This window comes from Thamnophis sirtalis, unplaced genomic scaffold (genome assembly GCF_051295495.1).
Source record: "Thamnophis sirtalis isolate CommonGarterSnake01/CBP01778 unplaced genomic scaffold, rThaSir2_p1.2 scaffold_13, whole genome shotgun sequence".
In the NCBI taxonomy this organism is placed as follows: Eukaryota; Metazoa; Chordata; class Lepidosauria; order Squamata; family Natricidae; genus Thamnophis; species Thamnophis sirtalis.
Genome location: NW_028261393.1, coordinates 40,129,954 through 40,151,292, shown reverse-complemented (window position 1 = coordinate 40,151,292; position 21,339 = coordinate 40,129,954). Strand labels below are relative to the sequence as shown.

General features: G+C 42.4%; 1 protein-coding gene across 4 annotated transcripts in view; it reads right to left on the bottom strand.

Annotated features, from left to right (window-relative positions):
• Positions 1-4,905: 4,905 nt before the first annotated feature.
• The window catches only part of ACSL4 (acyl-CoA synthetase long chain family member 4), a 56,181-nt gene continuing 39,747 nt past the window's right edge, over positions 4,906-21,339 (bottom strand). For 2 of the 4 annotated variants that reach the window (XM_087728147.1, XM_087728146.1), the window contains exons 8-16: positions 19,661-19,784; positions 19,041-19,112; positions 17,696-17,835; positions 15,991-16,163; positions 14,927-15,001; positions 12,687-12,878; positions 11,841-11,955; positions 9,567-9,724; positions 4,906-5,836 (exon numbers count right to left, since the gene is read on the bottom strand). In XM_087728147.1, coding sequence (XP_087584273.1) covers positions 5,679-5,836; positions 9,567-9,724; positions 11,841-11,955; positions 12,687-12,878; positions 14,927-15,001; positions 15,991-16,163; positions 17,696-17,835; positions 19,041-19,112; positions 19,661-19,784 — 1,207 coding nt within the window. In that variant the 3' untranslated portion in view covers positions 4,906-5,678. The remainder of the gene's footprint in view (positions 5,837-9,566; positions 9,725-11,840; positions 11,956-12,686; positions 12,879-14,926; positions 15,002-15,990; positions 16,164-17,695; positions 17,836-19,040; positions 19,113-19,660; positions 19,785-21,339) is intronic. The other 2 variants (XM_087728149.1, XM_087728148.1) reach the window with 1 other exon arrangement.

Genomic DNA, 21,339 nt, shown 5'->3' with positions numbered 1-21,339 from the left:
GGTTTTTTTTTAGGAATTCAAACCACCGAACTGCTGATCTTTCTGATCGACAAGCTCAGTGTTTTAGCCACTGAGCCACCTTGTCCCCCGACATAACTAAAAGGCAATAAAAATTTAAGGGGGCTGCCTGGAGTTGAGAAGCAATGCAGGAAGAGCCACCAAACTTTTGGATGCCTTTACTTTTCAACAGAAAGTGGTGGCTTCGATTTTACTGATGTAATTGGGTAATATCCCCGTATTTTCCTTTGAGAAATCGTTTTTTTTGGGGGGGGGTGTCTGGGTATGTTTGTGGTAGAAGAGAGGTGGGATTTTTAGAGCACATGATCAAAGAAGAACAGGTCAGCTTGATCTGTTTTCCGTCAACCAATTCAGAGTTGTTCCACTCAAAACAAGTAACCCAGAATGACCAAAAAAGGCTCAGGCTGAAAACATGCTAGAATCTGTTTCCTATAAGGAATGACATCTTTCTTGAGCTAATCCGAATACACAATTGTGGGTTTTTATTTTGTCCGGCTTCCAAAACAGGAACTGAGCCTGAAGTGGCTCCACACTGGATAATGGAGGTGGATGATGGTTTGATGCCACAATCACAGAAAGGCTCAGCAGTCTTTTAGGGATATTTTCAACTCTGGATGATTTAGATATAGATGGGATTGCGTTATTAATTATACATTTTAGAGATGAGACTGGCAATCAGCCACCCTGTTTCAGCAAGAGTAAGAGATGTGAGCCAAGGACATGTTGACAAAAGTTGACAGCAAGCAGGAAATCTTATTTTATGGATGCTTCAGGCAAAGTTATTTGGGAGGAGTGAGGCCTCACAAACAGTAATGTAAGGTAAAGGTTCCCCTCGCACATATGTGCTAGTCGTTCCCGACTCTAGGGGGCAGTGCTCATCTCTGTTTCAAAGCCGAAGAGCCAGAGCTGTCCAAAGACGTCTCCGTGGTCATGTGGCTGGCATGACTAAACGCCGAAGATACACGAACGCTGTTACCTTCCCAAGGTGGTTCCTATTTTTCTACGTCCATTTTTACGTGCTTTCAAACTGCTAGGTTGGCAGAAGCTGGGAAAAGTAACAGGAGCTCACTCCGTTATGCAGTGCTAGGGATTCAAACCGCTGAACTTTTTGATCAACAAGCTCAGCATCTTAGCCACTGAGCCACCACATCCCTCATAAACAGTAAATACTCTCATTTCCATCTTTATTTTTATTCCAAAATTGCACTGCTGAAGATTCAAGAGTTTTGCCATTTCCCACAGAACAATTACACAAGAGCTTTAAAAGTCCTTGGGGTAGTTTCTCTTCTTTGTGAATCACAAGGTATATGATCTGTTAGATGTCTCCAGAAAGCAACTTCCAGGCTGCTTTAAGATGATCCTAGATCCATTCTATCTTGTTTTAGTCAAACTGCAAAGAATACCAGGTCTGATTCTGGCCCAACTGTTACGTTTTAAAACTTTGCACAAGATGAAAATAGCACTTATATACCGCTTCCTAGTGCTTTAAAGGAGCCCTCTCTAAGTGGTTTACAGAGTCAGCATTTTGACCCCAAAAATCTGACTCCTCATTTTACCAACCTCGGAAGGATGGAAGGTTGAGTCAACCTTGTGCTGGTCAGGATCGAACTGCTGGCAGTGGGCAGAGTTAGCCTGCCATATTGTATTCGAATCACTGTGCAATCATGGCTCTTATAAAACTGGTGTTTGGGATAAAGGTGGCATTAAAAAAAAAGTATGGCCAGTGAAGTCACTTCTTGTCGGGCTTAGTGAATTTATGCAAATAAGTTTGTTGCTCATCTTAGAATTGCACACTTGTACATATTATAGTTAGATCCTTAGTCCTGCTTGCCTGAGAAACTAGTTCATGAGAGGAGACACACAGGATATTTTCTCAAGGTATGGTACTTTCTTGACTTGTTCTAACTGAAAATGAGGAAGTTCTAACTTAACCTGAAAGTTGAAATCCGTTCTAGCTTTTCTGAAATGGGATGACTTCCTTGTTCTAGTTGTTGCTTAGCATCTCTTGATAGGAGAGTGTGGTATTAATTTGTTCCGATAGGAGAATGAAAGGCAGGCGCCTTGGTGTGCAGAGATGTGATTCCCAGTTCTAGAAAACTTGTCCACAGTAAGAGTATGGTTGTATAACCTAGCTCTGTGATGGCGAACCTATGGTACGTGTGCCAGAAGTGGCATGTAGAGCCCTCTCTCTAGGCACATGCGCCAGCCAACTGGTCTTCGTGGGTGCCGGAGTGCCGGAAAACGGCCTGAAAACAGCCCCCCAAAATAAACTGAAAACAGGCATGTGCTCACCAGCCAGCTGGTCTTCAGGTTTCTGGCACACGCACATGCGCACACTTACATGTGCATTCCGGTTTGGGCACTTGGTGCCTAAAAGGTTCGCCATCACTGACCTAGCTTACTTATGGGACAGCAATGTACTTTAACTAATGAACTACACATATTTAGACTTGGAAAAATCCTGGAAAATTACCATCTTAATGACCATGTGAATAAAGAGAAGAAAACATGTTTTGTTGACCTTCTCTACTGAGGTCATCCGCCATCTTGGAAAGTTTGTTCCGAGAGCACCTGCGCCCCGTCTGAAAATGATGCTAGTTAAGAAACAAGAAGAGAAAGATCTCACAGGGCGGCAGTACCTTGAATGCAGATACATAAAGGAAGTGTGAGTTGCTGAAATCTCACCTTCGGCATTTCCTCTGCATTTTCTGTTTAACCTTTTGTTATGCTTTAAATCAAAATATCATTTTATCTCAGAGTTTTATCCCATGCTGAATGAACTTGTTTGGCGGCGGGGGAGGGAGGGAATAAATGGTAGGGAGAACATTTGTTGCTTCTGTAAATAAGGATCTGTGATTGGTTGAGCTCTTAAGAGGCATTTCTCTGGGACCGTATTTTCTTGTGGTTGGACTTGTTTTGAATGTTTCTATTTTCAGTCAAAAGGAGAGGAATAGGCGTGCCCAGAAACTACTGTATTTTTCGGAGTATAAGACGCACCTTTTTCCCTCAGAAAAGAGGGAGAAAATCTGTGTGCGTCTTATACACTGAATACAGCATTTTTGGCCTCCTGAAGCCCCGCCCCCTTTGTAAAATGGCCCTGCATAGCCTTTAGGAGGCTTCCAGAGTGCTCCTGGGGGCTGGGGAGGGCTAAAATGAGCAAAAACCAGGCCGTTTTTTGCTCCTTTTTGCCCCCCCCCCAGCCCCCAAGAGCACTCTATAAGCCTTCTAAAGGCTATTCATGCCTTTTTTCTGACCAAAACAGGGCTGTTTTGTGAAAAATTGGCCATTTTTTGCTCATTTTTGCCCTCCCTCAGCCCCCAGGAGCACTCTACAAGCCTCTTCCGTTTTGACAAAAAAATGGGCCTGTTTTCACGAAAAACGGTCCGTTTTTTGGAGGTCTTCAGAGTACAAAACCTTTTTTTTAAATTTGCCTCTTCAAAATCTTGGTGCGTCTTCTACCCCGAAAAATACAGAATCTCAAAAATACTCCTCATGGCTTAAAAATGGCTCCTCATGCACAACCAATTCTGATCAGGCAGTAAGATTCACCAGGATTATGATCTGTTGTTGCTGTAGAAGCTGGCTCACCCGCATGGCTACCTTGCAAAAGGGGAAAAAAAGTCTCCAACTCGCATTTAAAACCGCTGTGTATTGAATAACATCTCATACAAAATTCCTTCATTCTCCAAATAATATCCAATTATTTTTCTTTTTTCAACCGTAATATACACATTAAAGTATAATGAATAAAAGAGAATCTATTTTATAAATACTTTAGAGCCACCAAAAGGTAACACAATGCACCCGAGAGCCACATTTGTACAAAAATGGAAGCCACACACAGAAAAAGATCAAAAGTGCACAGTAGAACAGCGTCCCATCGTTGCCACGCTCTTCTCGTTTTTTGTTTCAAGTGTGAACTACTAGCATGAATAGAGAAGCCCAGTGCACAAGAGACATTCTGTGGAATAATGCACACAGCAACAGAGCAGACTGCTGCTCCCTCCCGCTCGCCGTACATCGAGGAGTTCCAGTTTTTAAATAAAAATAGCAGACAAAAAAAAAATCCCTTTGCAAACACTTTAAAACACAAAGTTGCCACGGCTACGTCCATCACTCGCATAGAAGAGAAATTCATTTTAATATAAGATTTTGTTTTATGTGATATAGTCAAAAGATAAATTAAAATGCCCCTTTAAAACAAACAAACAAACAAACAAACAACAATAACCAAATATTTTATCTGTGGTGGGGATGTGCTTAGAGACGCGGCGCAAACATCCCAAAAAGCAGAACACTCTGCAAAAGCAGAGAGTACTTTAGCTACAGGACTTGTTTTGTTCCACTGATTTTTTTTTTTTTTAGGTAATGAGTGCAAATAAATAAATGATCAGAAAAGATGCCGGCTTACTGGTGGCAGTAATGCCAGCGCTCTTAGTACAAGCCAAAGTGATGCTAGACACGGCCAAAGTCATCCCCTTGTCTTCTTCCAAAAGACGGCTTGAAATGTTTTGATTGGAATGTCTTAATTTACCTCTGATCGTCTGCGAGGATAGTTTCTTTTTTTTAGGCACTCGAAACGTTTAATACTACCAGCCATTTCTTCCCTCTTTTTGTATGGAACACAACCGTTTGAAAGAAAGAAAAATAAATATGAGAGAATCTATCTGTGGCCACCAATGGCAGTGAAAGGGTGTTTTTCCCCCCACTCCCAAGGCAGCAGCAAATGTGACTTTTAAAGTACCGCCAAGTAATCTCTTGAGCAGTGGAAACTATGGCCAAACAGCCTAGAGCAGTGTTTCCCAACCTTGGTGACTTTAAGTCCTGTGGACTTCAACTCCCAGAATCCCCCAGCCCCCATAGCTGGCTGGGGGATTCTGGGAGTTGAAGTCCACAGGACTTAAAGTCACCAAGGTTGGGAAACACTGGGCTAGAGTGCCTTTTTTCTGGAATGAGTAATTAAAAAATAATAATCAGAAATTGCAGGAATAATTTCACGGCAGAGATGGGCAGGATGGTCTTGCAGAAAGGAAGGAAAAACTTGGCACGTGGTTCAAGGACCCGATTGGGTGTTGTTGCGTTGGACTGTCAGTTTTTACGGCTGGGTGAAAGTACCGTTTTCACAAGAGAAACCCCTCTTCCTCTCTCCGTGCCTCCAACGACAGTCACCTTCAAATGAGCCATTCAAGCAAAGGACCTGAGAGAGCCATTTCCGGAGCAGCATTTTGGAAAGGGCTCGGTTCTGCCCCACCCTCTTCCAACACCTCTTCCGTGTCACCTTTGCAACCGGCTTCTTTAACTCATTTCGAAAACATCGCCCTGGACTCAGTCAAGGTAATCTCACAGCTTTCAAATCAGAGAGAGATGCCGGAAGAGAAAGGTAGAAATATTGGTTTATCTAGTGGGGGGGGGGGAGTGTCCATACGAACGCAGCCATTTGGAACTGGAAGTGGTCTCATGAAACCATGGCAGTGGGTCGGTGTTTTTGACAGCATCTTGGAAAACTGCAGGCCAGAAAGCCAGCGCAGCCGTTTCTTCTGGGATAACCGAGAGAAAATTTTCAACTGTTTTATGAAAACACAGCTTTTGGGAAATTCATTCCTCATTCAATTCCAGAAGGAGACAACGCAGGGTTTCTGACGCAGGGTGATTGGGAGGCCTTACTTCCCTCCGTACATCCGCTCGATGTCATTGAGGTAATGGTTCTTCAGTTCCTTCCTTTTCAGTTTGAAAGCATCGGTGACCAAGCCTGTTTCGGGAGTCCAGGGCTCTGGACTCAGACGCACTTTGATGGGCACTTCAAATCTTTCCAACTTCACTGGAAGACCAACAGGGGTGGGGTGAGGGTGAAGAAGGAAGAAAACAGAGATCAGGATTTGAAGAGAGAGGAGCCAGGGAGATGAACACAACCTACAAATGTTATTCATTTATATACAAATGCAGTAGGCTTGGGGTTTTTTTCTGTTCAAAATCTCTTTTTTTGCCAAAAAGAAGAGGGGGTCAAACCTATTCTCCAAAGCACCTGAGGGTAGAACAAGAAGCAATGAATGGAGACTAATCAAGGAGAGAAGCAACTTATGAACGAAGGAAACATTTCCTGACATTGAGAACAATTAACCAGTGGAACAACTTGCCTCCAGAAGTTGTGAATGCTCCAACACTGGAAGTTTTTAAGAAGAGATTTGACAACCATTCATCTGAAACGATGTAGGGTTTCCTACTTGAGCAACGGGGTTGGACTAGAAGACCTCCGAGGTCCAATTCAGCTCTGTTATTCTATGATCTTAAGACCAACTGGACAAGAGCAGTTCTGCAGGACTGCTACTGTCTAGAGACTCTCCAGACCATGCTTGGAAAACCTGACTTATCAACCACTGAAATCCAGAACATCAAGAATGGATTACTTTGATTGCTTTTCATTGCGAAATGAAAGGGATAATAAGCCCCGGTGATCTAAATTCTTCAGAGTCTCACTTTTCCATTTCAGGGATTCTCCAACTTACAACCATTCATTTAGAGACTCCTCAATGTTACCGTGGTGACTTAGGGCTGGGTCCTCACACTTAACAACCATCAGAGCATCTGTGGGGTTAGGGTTGTCATTCCGGCCTTTGGCAACCACCATCCACTTGCGACGGCTGCAGTGTCCCAAGGTCATGGGATCGTCATCTGCAACCTTCTACTTGGCTTCCGCCAAGCCAAGGGGGAAGGTGGCAGGGAAGGTCATAGTTGTGTGACATCTCGCTTCATGTTCACAGTAAAAAAGCTTCTAAAATTGGGTGTGGTCGTGCAATGCCCCACTTAACAACTGTGCCACTCAACGACAACTTTTTTGGTCCCTACTGTAGTTGTAACTTGAGGACTACCTGTAGGCACATTTGTTCAAACCTGCCCCAACCTCCAAACAAGTTCAGGAGGAATTATCTGAGGCAGTAGAAGGTGCAAAGTCTGTCAAATGCTGGAAAGTGCCTAAAAAGCCCCATGGCTGTGGCACTACTCATGGCACAAAGAAGCAATTCCACTCCTCTCTTTGTTAGTGGCAAAATCAATCAGTTCAGGGAATAAAACGAATTTTCTAGCAACACTGAGCTGAGAGCTCAAGAAAACCAGTCCTGCGAGCTGAGACTGAATTGAAAGACTGAAGAGCGTTACCAGGGACTAGGGTTACCTCAACAACCCGTCAGAGAAAGTAAATAAGAGAGGGCAACAACGGAAAGGAGGGGGGGATGAGGAGGGAAAAGAAGAAAGGGTAAAGCAGAGAAAGTAAGGATGGGGAATTAAGAGTAGGAGAGAGGGTAAAAAAGAGGAGAAAGGAAGAGGAGAGGGGGAAGAGAGGGGAAGAAGAAAGGAGGAAGGAGAGGAGGAAAGAAGAAGGCAGAGAAGGGAGGTTGAGAAAATGGAAGGAGTAAGGTTGCTGCAAAATAAGATGGAGGCACAGGGTGGCAAGAAAGTGATCCAAACTGGTGTGTGTGTGTGTGTGTGTGTGTAAAAATGAGTATAGAGATTAATGATGAATAGATAAATGTTAAATAGCAATTATAAGAATGTATATCTCTGAATGAATATGAAAGGGAAAAAATAAAAATTTATTTTCTGAGAATCTCAATTCAGTCAAGAGGCTAGCAGGCTAGAATAACCCATCCATCTGGGACTCGCCCGTCGATACCATGGAGAAAAGGCTATTTTCATGCCTGACAGAGACCCCTCATGCTTCAAATCTAAATACAGGTAGTCGAGGACCACAATGCAACAAAATTAACGTTTTATTGTTAGCTGACATTTGTTAAGTGAATTTTGGCCTATTTTACGACCTTCCCCCGTTGTTAAGTGAATCACTGCAGTTGTTAAGTTAGTGGCACAGTTGTTTAGTGAATCTGATTCCCCATTGTCTTTGCTTGTCAAACAGTTGCAAAAGGGGACACGGCAACCGCCGTAAGTCTGAACCAGTTGCCAGGCGTCTGAATTTTGATCACATGACTTCAGGGATGTTACAACAGTCATAAGTGTGGGGAAACGGTCGTAAGTCACTTTTTTCAATGCCAGTGTAACTTTGAACAGTCCCTAAATGAAACGTGTTTCTTAATAAGATACCCTGTGCTCTGTCTCTTCTCAAGTGCATTCTTCCTCATGGCCTGCAGATGGCAGTACAATAACAAATGGAGCTTCACAAGGCCTTTAAGATCATCATCTATCTGAAAATACTTCCCTGAATCTACTCAAAGTACTTGTTGCCTACCTTTAAATCCTCCGCACGTGGCAAATGTTTCCTTAATACTTGAGGAGAGGATGGGGGTTTTAAATTGTCAGAATCTATATTTGCATTATTGAACATTTGATGTTTTATGATACTCTTTATTTTCTTTTCTTCCACAGTAAAGTAAAGGTAAAGGTTTCCCTTGCACATATATGCTAGTCGTTCCCAACTCTACTGGGCGGTGCTCATCTCCGTTTCAAAGCCCAAGAGCCAGCACTGTCCGAAGACATCTCCATGGTCATGTGGCTGGCATGACTAAATGCTGAAGGCACACGGAACGCTGTTACCTTCCCACCAAAGGTGGTTCCTATTTTTCCACTTACATTTTTTACATGCGTTCGAACTGCTAGGTTGGCGGAAGCTGGGACAACTAATGGGAGCTCACTTCGTTATGCGGCGCTAGGGATTTGAATTGCTAGGTTGGCAGAAGCTGGGACAAGTAACGGGAGCTCACTCCGTTACACAGCACTAGGGATTCGAACCGCTGAACTGCCAACCTTTCTGATCAACAAGCTCAGCGGGTTAGTCACTGAGCTACTGCTTTCCTCTCTTCCACAGTACCAGAGTTTATAAAGAGGTTACCTATGAAGATCAGATAGCTGGCTAAATGATGCTAGCTTCTCAGGCCCAGATGATACGGCAGGGTTTCCCAGCCTTGGCTACTCTTAAGATGTGTGGACTTCAACTCCCAGCCAGCCAGAGAATTCTAAGGTCGAGTAACCATATGCTACGACATACAATTCCATACGAAGCAGGACGGGCCATGTGCCGTTAATCTTTGCCCAGGCCGTACATAAAAAAAGCCCTTCTCCTGCTTTCTAAAGGAATGGAATGCTGTATGTGCTATGTAAGAGCCCTCTCTGTGGGCACGTTGTCATCTTCTCTTCCGGGTTATGTCTCGCGCATGCGCACCAGACATGTGGTCCGGCATGCATGTGTATCGGCCAGCTGCTCTCTTCCGGGTTCCAGTGTTCTGGCGTGCGCTTGCACTCCAATTTCCGCACATGGTGCCGTAAAGGTTAACCATCATTGGCCTAGGATCACATGAGCAAAACAAACCCGGGATGGGACTTGGATCATGTGCCTGCAGCCACCTTTTTGAAAATTCCTCTTGCCTTCCAGGCACTATAGGAGAAAGGGGGGGGGGATGCAGTCACAGAGAAGTGGGTTGCAGAAGCTGTGAACACTTTCCTCTTTAGTGAGATACTGAATGATATTCGAGCAGAGTATCTGCTGCAAATAAGAACGTGAGTTGTAACTACCACGGTTCAGAGAAAAAGCTTCATTTGCTTACTTTTGTTAGCCGTGTTCTTAATCTCTTTCAGGACTTCCGATTCCATGATGGGATTGTTACAGATGTTGACCCAGCTGTCAGTCATGCCCCTCTGTTCAGCAAGTGCCATTAGTTTCTTCTGATTGGGAACCACAAAACTGATAACGTAAGACTGGTTGCTAGATTGAAACACAAGAAAACACAATTTACTTTTTAGTCACCCTTGACAAGCAAAAATTTTTACCCTGAAAATTACTCTAGCCCAGCCTTTTACAATTGGGGTTCTGGGAGAAATTGCGTTTAGGGGGGGGGGGATGTACTTCATGTGCTAGCTGCAGACTATAAGAGGGAATCTGCTTCTGCCTCCCAGCAATTTGCCTCCTTGCAACAAACAGCAAACAGTACAGATGATATATACTGTTTGTGTTGTTACATTTCAGACTATACTTGTACAGATGCTGTTAAAATTGATGTGCTTTCTGGAAGTATACTTATTCTCTGGTATCTAAAAGAAAATACAATAGCACTGGGTCTCTTCAGATCAAACATTTATTTTAAAAAGCATCTTCATTTTGTTAACCTGTCTTGAACAATAATAAAGCAATCTTTAAAAAATAAGTCTAATAATTTGAACATTCTATAGGCATTTGTAATTATTGACTTACCTCCTTGCAGCAAACAGCAAACAGCCTGATTAGCACAAGAAAAAAAAAACACTTTTGCCTCCCAGCAACTTTCAGTTGAAGCACCCTCCCGATCATCAGCTGTTTCAGGCTGCAGGGATTGCTATAACCTATTGCAGCCTCCACAAGCCCCATTTTCCCTGTTTGCTGCAAGGTGGTATATAAGAAGCACTCACATTTTCACACTCTTTAAAGGGGGGGGGGAGGTGCGTCTTATACTGTGAAAAATATGGTAACTTTTATGCAGAGGTTCCCAGAGACTTGAACATTATTTCAATTTATTTCCTTCACAATAAAAACAGATATGAGAAAGGTTGCTCCAACTACGTATACTTAGATCATAAGAACCTAAGAATGCCTTGCTGGGTCAGACCTCCAGCCCATCTGTCCCGCAGTTTGCTTTCACAGTGGCCAACCAACTGCCCAAGGAAGCTTGCCGGTCTCCCCGCAGGGGGATTTCAGAAGCTGATCCCTGGGACTTCCATAAAACAGCAGGCAAGTTGATAGGCAGCACCATATCTCTATGGTTACTTGTTACTTGATGTGTATATAGATAGATAATAGCTAAAAGGTTAGACGAAACCAAAAGAATACTGTTGTACCTAGTGTACGAATATTTAGATCTAGAATGATTTTAGCAATGTGGGCATATACCTGTGACCCTCAAAGGGTTTCTGAATGAAATGCCAAGTGTCCTTTACTATGACTGGTTTACTGAGGTACAGAATGCAGTTCAGCATCATCTGTAGGCTGGTCAGCTCCCTCACTCAAGATATATAGGGCAACCTTCTCTTGGGTCCCTTATAGCAGCGGTCACCAACATTTCGGATCTCATGGACCACTACATTCATTATTTTAAATCCCCTGGACTATTAATATGAATTGGGATGGGGTCCTTCAGGCACTTAACTTGGCCGCCTGTTAGCGGAGAGAAGCGTCCGGGATCAACCTTAGGTTTGCTGTCCATTGTAGCTAGGAATCTCAAATACTGCCAAGAATGAATGTTTGTCTTATAACCGGGTGTTAGATCGGCCCCATGCAAACTCTATCTTTCAAAGAGCCCGGCCAAACTTTAGCCCACTGCTCACTGAAGCGCCTGGACTCCCATGGAGGGAGGGAAGGGCTGGAGTTACTAAACAGCAGCCAAGTTAAGTGCCTGAAGGACACCATCCCATCAGCGAGCGGGAGTAATTGCCTCAGTAGGCCATTTCCATCCCATGGGCCATAGTTTGAGGATCCCTGATTTAGTGCAATCTAAAAAAATGCAAAGATTTTTCTGCAGACTACCAAAATTTTCTCACAGACCACCAGTGGTCCACAGACCACCAGTTGGTGACCGCTGCCTTATAGCACCTAATGCTTCCCACCATATGCAACTTTAAGATACATGAACTTCAACTCCCAGAATTCCTCAGGTTGGGAAGCACTGAGTTATGTATATCACACCTGCTGGAATGGGCCTAGATAGTTCCAGCAATTTGAATCCTGCCGGATCAATGACTTTAGAAAGTGGAGCACGAGGTTCTTGCTTTCCAACCTGTTTGATGTAAGTTGGCATTTAAAAAAAACCTCCCATGAAATTGTATGAAAGATCACATAGATGTAAACTCACCTTTTCGCATATGCACAAATATTGTCAATCAGGGGGCAGTTTTTCAAGGCTGCCTCAACTTTGCCAAGAGACACATATTCTCCAGCTTGCAACTTCACCAAGTCTTTTTTACGATCTGGGGGAAACAATCACAGTCAGGGTTTCAAATAGCATCCAAAAGTAAATCAGAATCCAAGGCAAAGTATTACTCAAAGTTCCAATTTATGAAGAGAGCCATGTTAGCACATCTGGGAAAACCCAAATCTGAAAGCTTCCAGTTGAAAGTTCAAGATCTTGTCCCCACACCCACAAGTCCATCACATGGTCCAATCTCCCACTGCCATGCTGGCAGTTCTACCCATCCAGTTCCAGTCAGATGCAGAGGTGCAAGGACGAAGGATGACCTTGGCTTTCTAGAAAGGAATTTTATTTTGGCAACTTCACATTCTACTCCTTATTATCCCCCCTCCCAATTCCCCACTAATGCAACAGTGTTGTAGAATAGAATATTAGTGTGGCAGGCCAAAAATCCAAAAGGAACATGGCTGCAGGCCTGACACACACAATTTGGGGTTTGAGAGACTGCCCCCCTCCTTTCCTCAGAAGGAACCCTCAGTCGGCATTCTCTGAACTTCTAGTTTAGACACAATGATGCCAGTTTTCATGCAAGACCAGTTGCTGAGATAACGTCTTCTACCTTTGCAACTGTTAGAACCAAAATTTTAAAATGCAGTTACAAAAAGTGAAGACTGTTATAAAATAAGGCAACTGTTTTACATGGCTGTTAAGTGTTATGTGCTTGAAATAGCTTATTCTTATAAAGCAGGGACAGGTTTCTTGGTGAGCAAACCAAAATATTCTGCCAACCTATGATTTGGAGGCAGCCGTCAGAATGAAATTCTCCAATATCTCCAGTGCAAAACCATCGCTGGCCTTTGTCATCGACAATGAAATCTTCGGCTGTTTTCTCGTCATTTCTGAAGTATCCCATGGAGACATTGGGCCCTCCAATTATAATCTCTCCCCTGGGATGGGGCAAGTCTCTTGTTGTGTAGCCTCCTGAAAAAAAGCAGAAAGAAAAAATCGATTGGTGGCTACAATTCCTTTAAATCAAGTCAAAATGGTCATCAAGAAAGAATGGCAGGATCATGTTAATTAATTATGTTGGGTCACTAAGTTAATATGGGCTGAAAAATGGTCTGATGCATTAGGTCCAACTAGGACCACAAACTCTGAGGACTAAAAAAAAACCTTTTAATCTAAAATGGGGGTGTCCAACCTTGGCAATCTTAAGACTTGTGGACTTCAACTCCCAGAATTCTGTAGCCAGTGTGGCAGTTGAAGTCCACAAGCTTTAAAGTTGCCAAGGTTGGATGGAGTTATCGACTCCTTTGTCTGAAGGCTCACATGCAAGAATAGTTAGCAGCAACCCAAATCCAACAGACATGGATAGAAGACAGACAAGAGTTTTCCAATACGGTTGTTTCCTGCAAATGCCCCCTCCCAACTTCTCCACTTATATACTCTCTTGGGAGGGGCCAAGCCACAACCACCTGGGTTTAATCATCGTCTATGAGTCTGCCTACGGAGTTGCTGCTTCCATTTCTCTGCCCTTCTTAATCTTGCGTTAGGGACAAACTGCCTTTGATCCTCCCCAGTGCTCCATGCCTCAGGCACCTCCTGGTGGCCAACCAGCCTCTCTGGTCCCTGCTCTGAGTCTGAACCCTGCCCAGGGTCCTCCACATCTTTCCTGGTAGACTCATATGCTTCCTCGCAAGTCCATCAGCAGCTCAACCAGATCATGCTGGACCATAACAGGTACGCATGAGACACAAACAACTCAGAGGTAAGGTAAAGGTAAAGGTTCCCCTCGCACATATGTGCTAGTTGTTCCTGACACTAGGGGGTGGTGCTCATCTCCGTTTCATTCGCTTCAGCATTTAAGATAGTAACTTCAGAGTAAATGCTATTAAACATAGTAGAGATTGTGGTTTACATTATTTATCCCTATTTTATTGATAGCCATCAAACTTATGTCAGGACTCTGTTTCATGTACAGCAAATCTAGTCGTGGCTAGAAGGAGACCTACAGACCAGCTCTGGCCCAGGTATATTGAGAGTTGTAGTTCTGATATAACTAAAAGGTAAAGGTTCCCCTCGCACATATGTGCTAGTCGTTCCCAACTCTAGGGGGCGGTGCTCATCTCCGTTTCAAAGCTGAAGAGCCAGCGCTGTCTGAAGACGTCTCCGTGGTCATGTGGCCGGCATGACTAAATGCCAAAGGCGCACGGAACGCTGTTACCTTCCCACCAAAGGTAGTTCCTATTTTTCTATTTGCATTTTTACATGCTTTCGAACTGCTAGGTTGGCAGAAGCTGGGACAAGTAATGGGAGCTCACACTGTCACACAGCGCTAGGGATTCAAACCACTGAACTGCCAACCTTTCAATCGGCAAGCTCTGCCTCTTAGCCATTGAGCCACCGCGTCCCTTACAGGTAATTCAGAGGTAATACCACTAAATGTAGCGGGCTTCTTCCCAAAGTCAAGCAAATACAGGATTGCTGCTTCTCTCAGCCAATTAATGCAATTTATTAGGAAATAGATACACCTAACAGATCAAATTAACAGAGTTTTTCAACACTGACAACTGTGTGGACTTCAACTCCCAGACTTCCAATGCTGGCTGGGGAATTCTGGGAGTTGAAGTCCACACGTCTTAAAGTTGCCAATATTGAAATGCCCTGGGTTAACCAATACTAGTTAAATGTATCTATAGCCATTGGCCTCTTAAGCCAACCGATTTAAAGGTTAATTATTTTCTATGGGATACCATTCATCCCATAAGCGCGCCACAAGGGGAAACCAGTTTCGGAACTGGGACACCCTGGACCAAAAATAATCAGGTTTCCCAGATGGGTCTGTTTTTCTTACCCCCAAAAAAGAGAAATGGCTGGAGATGGGTCAAAAGTCTTCTTGAGAAAAACCTAGAGATGAAATAACTTTCCAACAAGCACATATTTATCTAGTTTGTCACGGGCATGATACACACTCCTATTTCAGCATGGAAACAGGTTAAAGTATATTGGAATAATGGGATTTTTCTCACCTTCTTGCCAGTCTCTGAGTTTAATCTCACAGCAGATAAGAGGAGCTCCAACTCTTCCAGTACTGTAGTCAGTTACTAGATAGAAAACATTAGGAAACAAGGAATGGGATAAGAATCAAACTGTAAGAGAAGAGCAGAGAGAATTGAGGGTGAAATTAAGCATGCCATCAGCTTAGAGTTGTTATGTGGCCACAAATGGTCCAATTCCTCTTGAACTCTGCTGACCCTTATTTGGCACTCATTTAGTATTAAAATTTAGATCATTGTGTATAGGCTTGAGCAACTTAATGTAGGGTCGTGATCTTTTGCGGCTACATTAATGTCAGGCAAAAAAGAACAGGATCATACATTAAGCTGCAGTTCAGAAAATTTATCCCTCAATCCTATACACAGGAATCTAGTCAACTAAGGTGTCCGGCCTGGAAGCCATCTTTGTATTGGGCCTTCAGGCCTGCCAAATTTTCTGCTGAGGAAAAATGGGAGGGGGGATTATATGGAGTAAGGGTGATATATAGTCTAAATAACATTCCTTTCTCAGAGTGTCAAGGACACCTTGCCCTGCAGCTGCGATGGTGTGACTAGGAGGCATCTCCAGTTTTGGCTGGTGCCTGATTGGACCATGGGATGGACATGTGGGTGCTGGGCAGGGACTTGGACTTTCTTTTGGGTGGGGAAAACCTGGAAACTTTCAGATTCGGGTTTTCCCAGATGTGCCAATATGACATCCTTTATAAAATGGAACTTTGAGGAAACTTAAGCCTGGGAGTCTTCTTTCGTTGGGGATCTTACTTGGAACCCTGACATAAAATTCAAGTCGGCGCCAGATCAAAGGTCAATGGAATTCAACGGGGGTTTAACTTGGCCTGTTTTTGGCAATGTAACTACTCTAAACTGATGACATGCTTAACTCTACCGCCCCAGCTTTGCCTACTCTTCTATAGAAATGCTTTTAAAGTTCTTTTACTGTAATTGCAGACTGGATTAGACAGCACTGCAGGCTGTTTCTCAAGGGCTCCACCCAAAACACCTTTCATTATTTGGAGCTAACCCCAAATAAGGATTACCTTCAGTAATGGTGCCTGCTCCACAGGTTTCCGTCAGGCCGTAGCCTTGGCCAACAGGGCAGCAGAAGCAGATGTTCATGAACCTCTGTGTTTGAGATGAGAGAGGAGCCCCTCCGGAAAGCATCATACGGACATTCCCTCCCAACAGGGCCTTCACCTTTTTAAATAGCAGTCTTAAAAGAAAAGAATTCCACAATGACATAATGGAAGGGCACCCTAAGAGGATTTATAAACAGCAGGTGCATGACTCTCTTTGGCCCCTCCCAGACACACCTATTAATCCACCTGCTGTGGATTCAGCCCAAGGTTATAGATCTGATTGTCTTTCTGCTCTGTTCAAAAGTGAACAAGAACCTGGTTTTCAATGTGCGGGTTCTAGATTCAGTTGAAGTTGCAGTAGACTCGTTGAAATGATTGCCCCCCCCCCAAATAATAGATATGGATCTCTTTCAGATCAGAGAAGTTTAGTTCAAATCCGATTAGGTACAAATCAGGGAGATCTGAACATATCCATCAGAGGTTCCCTGGAAGTTCAGGAAATTTTTATCTTCTTGTCGTCGGACGCTGGCGATCATGTTGGCAACCCTATTTTTGTCAACAGCCGCATGAAAAAGTGCTGCTGAGTTTCGTCCAAACCAGTCCCTTAGGTTTTGAAACCATGATGTTCTTCTTCTGCCTGGACCTCGTTTGCCTTCAATCTTTCCCTGGAGGATTAAGTGAAGGACGCCGTATTTTTCTGGGTGTTGCATCCCATGTCCAAAATATTCTAACTTTCGCTTTTTAATGGCCTTGATGATTTCCCTTGGCTTTTCCAGGGGGCTTATCACCTCCTCATTTCTGATTTTGTCAACCCACCTTATATGTAACAGCTGCCTATAAATCCACATTTCAAATGCTTTTAATTTCTTCAAGTTGCTTTCTGTCAGGGACCAACTCTCTACTCATTAGAGCAGGATAGAAAAGATGTAACATCTGACAATCCTGATTTTCAGTCAGGCTCATGTCGTGAGTGCAGAAGGCCTTTTCCATTTTGAAGAATGCTGTTCAAGCTTTCCCTATCCTTTACTTCATGATCATGTCCCAGCTTTCATGCAAATTAAAACCGAGGTACATGATCCTTTCAACTTTTTCTAGTGGCATTCCTTCTGAATTTATCAGTGGTAAATTAATGGGTTGTTTGACCAAGATCCTGGTTTTTGAGATGTTAAGCTTCCAGCCATATTTTTCAGATATTTCTGAGACTCTGTTGATGAGGAGCTGAATTTTTTATAGGATAAAATATTCTATATTAACCCAAGGGTTAATTGTATGGCAAGATTCAAAGATAAACCCAGGAGCCTCCAGATAACCTGAACTGCAACATTCATGATCTCCACCTAGCATGGTGATTGTCTGAATGGCCAGGAATTTTGGGAGCTGGTGCTCAATATATTAACAACAAGCAGTCTGGCAAAGGTTAGTTTAGAAAGCACCCCAAGATAAATGATCTCACTACAGCCATTTAAAAAGCAGTTCAAAACCTACATTTGAGAACCACTGATTTCCATGAGGAATGAATGTACACCTGAAGGGAAGGTTAGGATTTAGACAAAGAGTCCGCTCAATTCTGTTGAACCCCTGGCTGTTTTTTTTTTGTTTTTTTTTACTCAAATGTAATCCCCAATCATATCTGCAACAATTATTAAAATACATCAGCTATACTTACAAGTTACAGAGAGGTGCGTCATAACCTCTTTTTATTTGTTCCAATTTATAGTCATATCCTATCTTGAATAAAGTTTTCTGGAAATAGTTCATCTCCTGAACTTTACTCATAACGTTCTTATAAATTCGATCCATGATTTCCTACAAACGATTTAAAGGAAACATTTTATTCCTGAACCGGTTCATACCAGCCCAGACCTGTGAGTAAGGATAACAGGAAGGAGAAATTCCTTCATTTTAAATAGCTAGCTATTTCCTTAGTTGTATAATCCTTAATATGTAATCGGGCTAATCTATTGGCGGTCAATTTTAGCTGGGGGTTATTTGCGTAGGCATTCAGCGGAAAGCAATGGAAATATTGAGCCCCCTCTCCTTTTGACCCATTGCAATGTCAGGAAAAAAAATCTGTGGCCACATTTACTCAGTGAAATGAAGATCTGACGCTACTCACAACTTATGCCGAAGTTACTTATAGCTTACGTATGGATGGTTGTAATGTAGTATGGTCATCTTTATTGAAACCATAGCATGAAACTTTATGTACATGTATGAGATTTTGCTTTCTTTTCTATTTAATTATACAAATAAAAGCTATTTTAAAAAATGATTGTACATTTTAAAATAGAGTTCTCATCATGTGAGCAAAAGGATAACAGGAATCTATCGAATGAGTCAAAAGTCTGGGAACTTGAGGACAAAACTAAGATGTTCTCAAATGTTCTAAACATCTGTTTTCTTGCCAAATTATATGCTAGATTTCTTTCTCACCCACACACATCAATAAAATTAATTTTTTTGTAGCCAGTTGCATTTTATTTAACTATTGGATGCACTTAACAGGGTTTGACAAGGGAAGGTGGAAAGAAAACAGATTTTCAAAATGTGCATTATGAAACATGAGCATTGATGACTGTTTCAAGCAAACAAAGCTGTAGATATATGCACACCTGCAATTGGTTTTATAAGATCCCGAATTTCAAAATGTTATTAGTTTCTCAAAATATAATATACAAAAAAACCTAAAGGCAAGGAAGGAAAAAGTGTTACTTCCGACTCCTTTGTGTGCAGTAAAATAAGGTAAGAGCATAAAAGTTCAACTTTACTTTTATATAATAATATATACTATATTTTAAGAAACTAATAAAATTTTGAAATTAGTTATTAAAAGATCCAACATGTAGGTTGTTTTTTTTGACCTGTGGGTTTAAGATGGGTGATCTATATAAACCTATTGGGAAAAATAAGTGACTATACTTTTTAAAGTTTAAAATTTAAGCCATTTTTAATAAAGTTACCGCATGGAATACGCAGAATTTCACAAGTATCTCATCTTTACTGATACTTACTGGCACAGCCGCCATCAAGGTGGGCTTCAGAACACTGCAGTCTCCTTTGCTTCCCTTTTTAATTTTGCTGGACTGAAAGAAAGAAAGGGTGGGAGCAAGAACCCAATTTCAATTTCAATTATTTTCACAGAAGAATAAAACTATACAAAGATGCTTAGGGCGATTGAATTTTGCAAATTGAAATAATAAGCCGAAGGAATGAAAGGCAGAGCATTGATTGTATTTCAGTGCTTGAGGGTCAAAGAGCTGATCAGATTCTAAAGCTGATGAGAACACGGAAAACTTGCAATCGAGAAAATTAGAAATGTTTCAGGAATACAGTTTTGAGATGTCCTTATCTGTTCCCATAACTTTGGCTCAGATTATTGTAGTGGCAAGCTTACTTCTCACTTTAAGGTTATACAATAGTATATTAATCTGTGCTGTTTTTAATGCTTTAATATTGTAATAACCTTTTACTTCTTTTACAATTTTTAAGCTGCCCAGAGTCACCTTGTAGGGGAGATGGGTGGAATAAAAATAAACAAACAAAAAAAATGAATTTCTATCCAATGTTTGGCATTAATTGAACATGTTTCTTCCTAAACAATATACAAAGCATCTCCCATCCATTGACTTACCTGGTCTGACAGGGTGAGTGGTGAGGAATATCCAATCCTGCAGCCATAAGTAATGCAGGAAATTTCTGCTGTCAGTTCTAATACATGAGCCAAAGGCAAGTAACCAATGTACGTGTCGTTGGGTCTAAGGGAGAAAATGTATGGTAAATTGTTTCAATATGGCAGTCACGGGTTATCTTGGTCTAAATAAACACAGAGCATGGTTTGGGTTTTTGTCTCTTAACCGGGGACAACTGAATCCTTGCAGTCTAGTGGAGGGGTCTCCAGCCTTGGCAACTTTATGATTTGTAGACTTCAAGTCCCAGAATTCCTCAGTCAGCCTGGTTGAGGCTGAGGAATTCTGGCTGAGGAATTCTGGGAGTTGAAAGCCATAAGTCGTAAAGTGGCCAAGGTTGGAGGCTGGTCTACTGTACATTCAGGTTGACAAAACATCACTTTGGATCAACTGAGTTAAAATGCAACTTCAGATAAATTGTGTGACCTCCAGAAGTAAGGATCTCAACTTGCTCAGTTACGGATACAGATTAACAGAGTTGGCAGGGACCTTGTAGATCATCTAGTCTAACCCACTGCTCAAGCAAGAGACCCTACACCATTTTTGATGGATGGCAGTCCAGTCTCTTCTTGAAAGCTTCCAGGGATGAAGCTGTCCACGCAGCTGGACAACTCCCAGATTGAAGAAGGCTGTTGTCTCCATCTGCTTTGACAGACCTTATACCTGTCCCTTTTAGTTACTAGGGTAACAGAAACGTTATGTTCTACATGCAATTTATGTCATTCAAGCCAGAATAGGTCAGTCCTGGAGTGAGGGCTCCAGTCTGTAGAATGGTCTGTTGGGAGAGGTTTGCTTAGAGCTTATCCTGCAGTTTTTTTGTCTCCCAGATACTTGAAATACGTTGATATTTTGGTGTGTTAAAATCCCAGATTATTCTACTGCTACACTTTATTATACAGGCAGTCCTTGTGTCAGTCAGGCCTGCAGCTTTCTTTTGGATCTTTGGCCTGCCACATTTTCTATTATTCTACTATGCATTTTCTATTGTGGGAAAATGGGAGTGGGGATTGTACGTAGTTATCTACTGTATAGCCAAAACAAAATTCCTTCTAGAAAGCCAAGGTCATTCTTTCTCTCTGCACCTCTGCACCTGACTGGAACTGGATGGATGGAACTGCCAGCATGGCAGTGGGAGATTGGACCATGTGATAGACTTGTGGGTGTGGGGGCAAGATCTTGAACTTTCAACTGGGTGGGGAAAACCGGGAAGCTTTCAGATTTGGGTTTTCCCAGATGTGCCAACATGACTCTCTTAATAAAATGGAACTTTGAGCAATACTTTGCCTTGGACTCTGATTTATTTTTGGATGTTATTTGGAACCCTGAAACCTTGACTTACAACCATTTGTTTAGTGACCATTCAAAGTTACAACAGCACTGAAAAAAGTGACTTACGACTATTTTTCACACAACCATTGCAGCATCCCCATGGTCACGTGATCAAAATTCAGACGCTTGGCAATTGACTCATATTTATGACGGTTTCATATCCAGGGTCATGCAATCCCCTTTTGTGATCTTATGACAAGCAAAGTCAATAGGGAAGCCAGATTCACTTAACAACTGCAGGGATTCACTTAACAAGTGTGGCAAGAAATGTCGTAAAACGGGGCAAAACTAACTT